The 10197-nt window shown below is 58.0% G+C and overlaps 1 protein-coding gene across 1 annotated transcript in view; it reads left to right on the top strand.

Annotated features, from left to right (window-relative positions):
• Positions 1 to 10197, top strand: part of NFATC1 (nuclear factor of activated T cells 1) — a 103024-nt gene that overhangs the window by 4049 nt on the left and 88778 nt on the right. Inside the window, exon 2 of the mRNA XM_032422829.1 lies at positions 5931 to 7023. Within this exon, the coding sequence (XP_032278720.1) occupies positions 5931 to 7023 (1093 nt within the window). The remainder of the gene's footprint in view (positions 1 to 5930; positions 7024 to 10197) is intronic.

Genomic DNA, 10197 nt, shown 5'->3' with positions numbered 1-10197 from the left:
AGGGCACCCCGTGAGCTGTGCTGTGCAGGGGGCGCCGTCAGGGCACCTCCTCAAGGCGTGGACTGAGGACCTGACGAAAGGCGAGGTGTGCTTGTTTCTGGAACTCACAGTAGCGTGTGCTAGTGTGACGAGGCCGTTCTCCTGGCCCGAGTGATCTTTCTCCCGGCGGGTTGTTGAGCCCCCGATGGCTCCGTGCGTTTCTGTGTGTCCCCCACGGCCGCCCTGGCCCTGGCCGCTGACGCGGTGCCTCCCAGCTGCGCACTGTAAATAGCGCCCTGCAGCAAGCTCTGGGCAGGAGTGTGTTTTGGTTTTGGGTTGTGTTGTTTTGTTTCCACTACCTGGGAAATTCTCATCCCGCTGCCTGGTAGCTTCGCGGTGCCCCCGGCGGGGACGTCCGCTCGGGCCTCTTGGAAGACAGGAACTTGCGTCCCAGCGCTCGGCTTCTCCATCCAGCTTCATGTCCTGGGGTTCAACCCCAGCAGATGCCAGAGGGGAGAAGCCGGGCCGGGCATCTCAGTTTGTGGGAGCCCGGGCCGCTGCATCCGCCTGCCGCGCTGGGCCCATGGAGGGCAGGTGCCGGGCGCAGACGCTGTTGGCTTCGGTAGAAAGGACATGGATATACCTTTCTGGTGGTTGATCAGAAATGACAAAATTGTCTGGTTCTGAAATAAATTCTTTCTCAGAATGAGAGGAAATCCTTCTGATAACTCTGGCATGAATTTGCCGAGCGCTGGACCAGCCTGGGCGCCGCACGCATCCTCCGCCCACCCTGGTGAGCATCCTCAGGTCCCCAGAGCACCTTACCCGGGGCTTTGCGACTCCAGGGTGGACATGTGAGAACCAGGAGGCAGGGGGCAGGTCATGTCTTCAGAGGATGAGCCGCGCTTTTATTACTGGTTAGTGCAGTGAACTGTTTTGAATACGCTCTCCATGATACTTGCTTTAACTGGGGCAGTTTCTTTTGTATTCACCTGCGCTGTAATTTAATGAATGATCCTTGGCAAACAGCCAGGCGGCAGAAAGTGACCCTAACGGGTGCTGAGCACTTTAAGTGGCTCCTGATGTGACGTGAATCAGCCTGAACGTCTCGGGATTGTTAAGAAGGTTACTGGAAATATCTTCATTCCATGTAAATGTAATCCTTTGAATAGTGAAATAATTCAGATTTGAATACGTTTTAGGGTGTAATGAAAGCAAACCGGGTGGGAGGGGGGAGGGAGGGCAGAGCAAGATGCCTCCCGGCGGGGAGACAGCACCCAGGGCCCAGGGGGGCGAGCTGGGACCTCCCTCTTGTATGTGTGTTTGTTCTAGAAGAGTGACCTTTATTATCCAGCAGCCCCCAACTCTTTGGTTGAGTGTTCGTAATGAAGTTCAAGTATTTAAGGCTTTCATTTTGTAATTTGTTTAATTAAGGAAAAGTCACGCTTTAAGTGAGTTTTTTTTTTAAATAAAAGCTTTATGTTTTTTTTCTTTTCTCATCGAATTATGATTATTGACAGACTGGTTTACATAAAGGCCCCTCTTAGGAAGTTCTGGGAGTCGGGGGGCCCTTTCTGTCCTACACCCTGTGTCCTCCAGACCCTTGAGAAGACTGTGCTCATGCACCACTGGTCAGACCCGCCTCACTGTGCCATTTCACCCAGAACCCCCAGTGCCCCCCATGCCTGTACCACCCTGTGCGGTTGGAGCCTCGGACTCGGGCCACCCAGGAGCAGGGGCTGAGTCCCGGGGGCAGCTGCTGGGGAGGCCCCCAGACCTGCTCCACTGATTGCTAGGATTTGTTTTTTAAATCTTGGGATTACCTTCCTGCCAACAAATGTTAGTGCAACCATGGGCTCAGCTCTCTCTTTCTCTTCTAAGTTGATTTTTAATTTTTTAACTAGTCTTTACTCCCAATATGGGGCTCAAACTCACAACCCCGAGATCAAGAGTTGCACGCTCTTCCAACTGAGCCAGCCAGGCACCCCATCTCTTAAATTGTAGACACATACAATACTCTTTTAACTGGGGCAGGAAATGCAGGGATCGGTCCATTAAACCTCCCTGGAGGTCGGACAACCTGGGAGAGTCCTGGGAGCTGGGGAGGCCTGGGGGCCCATCGCAGGGGCATCACGGACTCCTTGCGGGCGTGGCTTCATGACACACGTCTGTGCTCCACACGGCATCTAATAGTCCCCACCAGCCTCACGCCTTGTGCTTTGTCCGCCGTACTTGGTGGTTTCTCTTTAACAGGGAAACACGTTCTTCCCTGGATGCTAGGTCCTCGTCCTCCCACAGGTACAGGGGCTCCAACGCAGGGCCCACAGTACACGTGTTCACGCTGGCGGGGGTGGGCCAGGGCCTGGGGCACCTCGTCTGTCTGGGAGGGCCTGGCGAGGTTGTCCCTGTCGTTAGGACAATGGCGCCTCAAGGTCAGAGCTGCTCGGGGAGGAAACAGGCCGCACGCCTCACAGCTGCTGCTTGGACGCCCCCGCAGACAAGGCAGAGTCCCTTGTGCCTGTGGGCTCTTTGGGGGCCCCCGGGGTGTGTTGTCCACCCCAAAAGCCAAAGGGGAGCTGAGACCACAGCAGAGCGGCACTGTGGTTCTCTCTCTGTGGGCCCAGGAAAGTGTGTGTGGCCGGCACAGGGTGACGGCCGCCCTGGCGGAGGTGGCCCCCGGGGGTGTTGGGGGCAGACGCGGAGCAGGAGGGGCTGGGCTGGGATGTCGGCCAGAAAGGGGTGTGCAGCGTGCACCAGCCCTGTTGGGAAAACACGGGTTCGAGATGCCTTAGCGCACATGGCGGCCCAGAAGGCAGGAGTCGGTGGCCAGTCGTGAACCAGATGCCAGGGATGGAGGGAGGCGAACATCTCTTTAACTCAGCTCTAATTATACATCGACATGATAAAGTTATCTGTTGAAGTCTACGTCCTAAAATTTCTGGCTTCTAAGCGTGTAACACAAACTCACACTCCATTAATATCCTCGGTATTGGTCCCGTGATGACAGGATGTGCCGCGCACACTCAGCCCGTCGCTCCCTGCGCTGGTCGGATCGGTCACGTCTGTAGGTGTGTGTGCGCCGTACCTGTACGTACGTGTGTGCTTGTGTGGGGAGGACACGCGTGGAGATGTGTGTATGAGTGGAAGTACGTTTATGTATGGTCGTGCACTAACGTGCTTAAGGCTGGAAATGAGTAACTCTTGGTGGAGGCGAATCTCTCAGATGCCTTTCAGTGAGGGAATGGTGATTAGCGGTCATGCCCCTGCAGCTCCTGACGGGTCCTGTGTGCGGGGCAGACCCTCCCGAGGATCAGCCTGCCTTCTGCGGGGCCTGCCTCCCCCGTGCCCCCGCTGCCCAGGTCCCTCTGGACGACGCCCCATCAGCGCCTGTGCGGCGGTCTGTCAGGTGCGCGGGTGGGGAAGTGTTGAAGGCAGATGTGCACAGGTGGCCCCCGTGGCCCCCAGGCCACCTCTTCCTGAGGAACCTTGACCTTCTCTGTGAAGTGCCTTTCCTGGGTTTTTAACTCCTTGTTTGATTTTTACAAAGACTGTAATTTTAAACTTTCGATGGTGGTGTGTGTGTTCAGGCTGTCCGTAAGCATGTGAGGGTGTGACTGGGGTACCGCAAGCGCCGCTGAGCGTGGGACACGGTCCCAGGGCTGGCGGCACGGGGGCAGGTGGTGGGAGGCCCAGCGCCCCGCCTCCTGCCTGGGGAAGCGAGGGCCTGCTGCTTTCCTCGCGCCCCGTGTCGGGGTTCCTGCTTGCCCCGCGGTCCGTGGGAGCAGATGGGGGACCGCCACTGGAGATAGGCAGCTGGGTCGCTGGGTACATGAGCTCGAGGGCTTATCCAGGCCCAGCCGTCCTGCGGGGACCACTTCCTGTCCCTCGAAGCTTCTGGTCTGCTCCCTCTTGGGCAGGGCTCTCTCCCCCAGGGCATTTTGGCACGGACGCTGAGCGTCTGGAACGCTGATGCTCTCTTGGAAAGGGGGCGGGCCTGTGTGCTCTCCCCAGGCCACCTGTGAGGGGCCTGGAGGAGCACAGCAAACAGGTTTTCCTGGGGGCTTTCTGAGCAGTAGAAGCAAGAACTTCTTGGTAGCAGGGACTGGGAGAACCTGATTGCCAGAAGGAGCGGCCAAATGGCTCCTTCTGGAAGTAAGCGATAGCAGACGTAGCCCGTCTGTTTGGGGTGCGAGACCCGTTTCTGTCCGTAAACACGGTGGGGTTTGAGCCAGTGCTCTGAGACCCTTGATTTCCCGCGGTTGGTCCGTGTGGGTTTCTGGTCATGGCACCGCGGAAGGGAGCCCTGTCACGGAACCACATACCTTCAGGGCAGTGTGCTGGGTGTCGGGTTTCCATGTGCGCTTCCATTATTTAGAGACTTGGAACACTCTTCTCTAGGTGCACGGTAATGAGGTACCAAGATGTTGTAAAATGTCTTTTCAAATAGGAAATCCAGAAATGTGGTTTTTTTGTTAAAAATTACTAATTATGCTAGTAATGATTTTTGAAATAGAGCTTATTGAGGTTATAATTAACATATAATGATTCTTAAATCTAGCTGTGCATCAATGTTCTCTGCTTTTTTTTTTTTTTTTTGAAATAGGGATTCCTAGGCCATGAACTACCATCAGAATTTACATGAGAGAGACCCCAGAATCTGTTTCTATCTGATCCTTGAGGTGTTTTCTTTGTAGCTACTGATTAGGGCACCTTGACAGTGATTAGCTTATTAAATCTCTGTAAATGTCCAGGTTCCTGTAGGTAAAACCCATCCATTCATCCATCCACCCATCCATCCCATCCACCCATCCATCCCTCCACCCACCCACCCATTCATCCATCCACCCACCCACCCTCCCATCCCTCCACCCAACCCCCTATCCACCCACCCACCCAACCATTCACCCACCCACTCACCCACCCATCCACCATCCATCCATCCACCCATCCCTCCATCCACCCATCCCTCCACCCACCCATCCATCTACCCATCCCTCCATCCACCCACCCTCCCACCCATGTATTCCTCCACCCATCCACCCATGCATCCCTCCATGCACCCATCCACCCATTTATCCACCTATCCATCCACCCATCCATCCATCCACCCATCCATCCATACGCCCATCCCTCCATCCACCCACCTACCCATGCATCGCATCCCTCCATGAATCCCTCCATGCACCCATCCATCCATCCCTCCACCCACCCACCAGCTCACCCACCCATCCCTCCATCCACCTACTCATCCCTCCATCCATCCATCCACCCATCCACCCATCCCTCCACCCATCCATCTGTCCATCCATCCCTCCACCCACCCATCCATCCATCCCTCCACCCACCCATCCATCCATCCTTCCACCCACCCACCCACCCATCCATCCATCTGTTTAACAAATTGGGGGCCTTTTATGTGCCAGGCACAGTCTTAGGCTCTGAAGACAGCCATGAAGCAAAGTCAACTAAGGCAGGCAAAGGTTCCTGCCCTCACAGAACTTATTTTCTTCTGGTAAAAGAGAAGATGGACAAGATGATGCTAAATGTTGAGGAAGAGATAAGCTGGGGAGGATGACACAGGTGTTGGGTTGGGGACTGAAATCTGGGAAGGTGGCTGGGGAAGACAGTCTTTGAGTGAAGAGAAGAGGGAAGGAAGGAGGGGGTGGTTCTCTAATGGCAGGACACTTGGGGCAGAGGGAAGCCAATGGAAGCCTGAGGGTGGTCGGAGGGGCAGTCGGTGCCCTTGTGCTGGAGAGCAGGGAAGGGAGGATGGGTACGGGCCTTGTGGGCCGGGGGGGGCCCTTGGGAGCAGTACGAGCCGAGTGGCGTTTCAGCGGCTGTGTCCTGGGGTCCAGGCCTGGGTGTGTGCGGTGCCGAAGGGCTCACTAAGCTGTGGGTGTATTTTCTGATGACTGGCCCCTCACGCCATCTTTTCTCTGTCCCCTTTCTAGAGCACTATAGTTACGCATCCTCTAGCATCAGCTCTGCTCTGCCTCCCGGCTCGGCTCGCCCCTCGCTGCCAGTTCCATGCCACGACCTGCAGACCTCAGCCCCAGGCATGCCGGCCGCTGCGGCAAGTCAGCCCCCGGGCTATGGTGGGGCAGTGGACAGCAGGCCCTCGAGCTGCTTCCTCTCCTCCGGCCACGTCCGGCCCAACGGGGCCCCCGCCCTGGAGAGTCCTCGCATCGAGATCACCTCGTACCTGGGACTGCACCACGGCAGCAACCAGTTTTTCCACGATGCGGAGGTAGAAGACGTCCCTCCCGGCTCCCAGCGGCCCCCGTGCACGGCCACGCTGGGTCTGCCCGGCCTGGAGGCCTACCGCGACCCCTCCTGCCTGAGCCCGGCCAGCAGCCTCTCGTCCCGTAGCTGCAACTCCGAGGCCTCGTCCTTCGAGTCCGGCTTCTCGTACCCCTACGCGTCCCCGCAGACGTCCCCGTGGCAGTCGCCCTGTGTGTCCCCCAAGACCACGGACCCCGAGGACGGCTTCCCCCGTGGCCTGGGGGCCTGCGGCCTGCTCGGCTCCCCCAGACACTCGCCCTGCACCTCGCCCCGCGCAAGCGTCACGGAGGAGAGCTGGCTGGGGGCCCGCACGTCCCGGCCCCCGTCCCCCTGCAACAAGAGGAAATACGGCCTCAACGGCCGGCAGCTGTCCGGCTCCCCGCACCACTCGCCCACGCCGTCCCCGCGCGGCTCGCCGCGGGTCAGCGTCACCGACGACACCTGGCTGGGCAACAGCACCCAGTACACAAGCTCCGCCATCGTGGCCGCCATCAACGCCCTCAGCACCGACAGCAGCCTGGAGCTGGACGGCGTCCCCGTGAAGGCGCGCAAGACCGCCCCGGACCACTGTCCCTCCGTGGCGCTCAAGGTGGAGCCAGCGGGCGAGGACCTGGGGACCACGCCGCCCACGTCCGAGTTCCTGCCCGAGGAGTTCCTGTCCTTCCAGCACATCCGGAAGGGGGCCTTCTGCGACCAGTACCTGTCGGTGCCGCCGCATCCGTACCAGTGGGCCAGGCCCCGGTCCCCGGCACCCCACAGCAGGTGAGCGGGCGCGTGCCCAGCCCGCGGGGCCGCGCGCTCGTGGCCCGGGGCGGCGGTCCGGACGCAGGTGTCCGCGGGGCTCCCTCCTCCTGAGGCCTCTCCAGCTCGGGCTTGCCGCAGAGCGCTGGCCGCCTCTGGCTTCAGAAGGACCTTCATCTCCGCCTTAGCGCCATGCGGCGCGCTCCCCGCATGTGTCCCCGTTCAAACCTCCTTCTACGAGGACGCTCTGAAGACCTCGTCCTCACTGAATAACCTCCTTCAAGGTCCCATGCCCTAATCCGCCGTATTCTGAGGTGCGGGGGTAGGACTCCAGCACGTGAATTCTGGTGGGGACAGGTCAGCCCCCAACAAGGGCTTGCACACACGTGCACTCATTTTTTGGTTTTTTTTTTTTTTTAATAGAACCAAATGACCCCTCTCCTGTTTGTGTGTTTGCCCCCACCGCTCCCCCATTTCCTTTCTCCCGCCTAATTGCTGCCACTGCGCGGGTGCAGATGGGGCTCGGCTCAGCGATTCCCCAGAGCGGCAAACCCCGCTCCCCGCCGTCGCTCCCGCAGTCGGCCCTGCCCGCGTTTGGAGAACAACACGGCGGCCTGGTCCCAGGAGACGGGCGCCCGCCCCCGGCAGTCTGGCGACGGAGAGCTCAAGCGTGCTCCCAGCGCCGCGGCTCGGGTTGTTGATTTTTCTTTCTAGCGGTGTGCAGGCTGGGGCCACTCCACTGGGTCCACTTACTCAGCCCACTGTTTTTATTTTTAACTAAACAGCTTTCCCAACAGGTGGGCCACTAATGACCCCTGGCAGAGTGCTTTCTGCTCCAGGATTTTTATCAGGCATGAAAACGTCCTCCCCTCACGGGGTGCACCCCCCCGCCCGGGAAGCACACATGCTTCTGTGGGCGGTGCCGGGTGCCCTGGGCTTGGCCTTTTGTTTTTCCTGTGCCTTTGTCGTCGGAGGGCCTTCTAGAAGCAGCCCTGGGGAGAGGGACCCGCGGGTTCCGGCAGTGTGCGCCCCGCGGTGAGGGAAGCCAGTCGGCAGGGGGACTCGATACAGAATTTGCTCGGCTCTGCTCAGAGCCTCCTTCCACAGCGAGGGCCTGTGAGGCGGGCGCAGCTGCAAGGGGGTCATTGAGTTGTAGGTTCCGGGCAAACGCAGCTAAACCTTCTGAAAGTCTGTGGCAGAAACCCAATGTGAGACTGACAGTTTCTAAAGCAATCAGACCACGGTCAGGGCCACCTTTGCCTGAGGAGTAGACTAGGAGTCAGTGAAGAGAAAACACGAAAGCAAGGATTAACCCTGATTTCTCTTGACTTGCGTTAGGATGTGTCCACGTTTCTATCCCAACTTACGCTTTCATTCTCTAAAGCTCAAGAGCCTGGGATATTCGGAGGTCTCACCAAAAAAAAGTATCTCAGCGCCTGGCTTTAATTCATGAACGTGGGAATTTAACCTGTTTGAAGGCATTTAAAAAAATTTTAAAAGAATAGTTTATGCTCACTGTAGTCTCCTTATAATTTTTAAGTAAAAATAAGACTATTTCGAAGCTAACTATCTGGACACACGGGTTCCCACGGTACAGGTTACGACCACCTGCGTTTTCAGGGACCGTGAAGGCCACAGTCGCTCAGAACGGGCCCTCACTGGACCCTTGCGGTCAGACCGCATGTGGAAAGGTGGCTTCGTCGGTCAGCCCCGTGTGTCGGTCTGTGCCCGGGCCGCGGTCACTGTGCCACAGGCCGGCAGCTCACACAGCAGATACTGTTTCCCATGGTCCGAGCTTTGGGCGCCAGGGGGTTGGCTCCTTCTGAGGCCCAGACGGCTGCGTTTCTTCTGGGCTTCTGTCTGTGTCCAGACGTCCCCTATTTACAAGGACGCCAGCCACTGGACCAGGGCCCACCTGGTGACCTCGCTGTAACATGACCCTGTGTCCAGACTCGGTCACATTCTGAGGTCCTGGGGTGAGGACTCCAGCCCCTGAATTTTGGGGGACGCAGTTCAGCCCAGAACACCCAGCTTCACTTCTGCATGAGGACGGCAGGCTGCCTTTAACAAGGGCCCATCGCCTCCTCTTTGGAGGCTCACTCGGCCGCAGGGCGTCTGTGGGGACTCGGCTGTTCCTGGCCGTTTGCCATGGGTGCAGACCAGATGAGTCTGACCGTGTAACCGGGACGCACGCCACTGTCTTTGTCTGTGTTCAGAGTTTTAGCGGTCATCGTGTGGTCCCGGGGATCTGCCCCCGTCACAGAGCTCCCCGGTGGGGGCAGGGTGGGGGCAGCGGGCGCCCAACATTCCTGTGAGCTCGGCGAGCAAACAAAACCCGCAGAGGCTCCCAGCTTCCCTCAGGAGGTTGGAAGCTAACCTTTCCCCCTGTTTTGGTTCCACATTGCAATGTGTTTCCTGGTCCCTTGTTCTGTTCCGCGAGGTCCTGTCAGCTGGTGCCCCGGGTCAGCTGGGGCCAGGGTCAAACGAGAGGTCAGGGCGTTGTACCCGCAGGCAGGGGTGGCCCCACCAGACTTCCTGCCCCACTCCTGCCCGCACCGAGGACGTCAGCAGGGTCTCCGCTGTGCAACCCCAGGGCCGCGTGTTGAACAATCTCCAGAATCTGGATGGAGGGTTTGTCACCCGTCTGCCTTTCCTGTCACTGCCTGAGCTTTTAATTCCGTCCTACCAGGAAAAGGAGCTTTTTAATGAAAAGCATGCAGCAGTAGCCTTTCCCAGGGACTTTGGGTGCTCTGGGATCTTTTCCCCGTGGGGTCTTTCTTATCCATACGGCATTTATGGTGGCCCCTCTGTGCAGAGCGTTCTGATAGGCCCACAGCAGTCAGAAATGATACCTAATTCTTACTGCAGTTGGAAAAATTATGTTGTTCGCGAAACTAACCATAGTATTTGATAGAACTTTATAGTTTTATAGTTTAAATTTCTTTTAGAGTTTAATAGAATGATACTTTTTAAAGCTTGGGAAATGCCCAGAAATCGCAGTGACGTGGTAGAGCACCCCCAAAACCCAGAATCGTGAGCTTTCTATTTTAAGTCCCTTCAGAAAGGAGAGCGTTTCTGTGCTGATGCCCATAGTAACAACCCGCTTCCAGGTCAGGCTTGACCGGGCAACTGATGCGTGTGCGGGGCGGGGGGGGGGGGGGGGGGGGGGGGGGGGGGGGGGGGGGGGGGGGGGGG

Source organism: Phoca vitulina, unplaced genomic scaffold (genome assembly GCF_004348235.1).
Source record: "Phoca vitulina isolate PV1807 unplaced genomic scaffold, GSC_HSeal_1.0 scaffold27, whole genome shotgun sequence".
NCBI lineage: Eukaryota > Metazoa > Chordata > Mammalia > Carnivora > Phocidae > Phoca > Phoca vitulina.
This window is presented reverse-complemented; position numbering and strand designations above follow the sequence as displayed.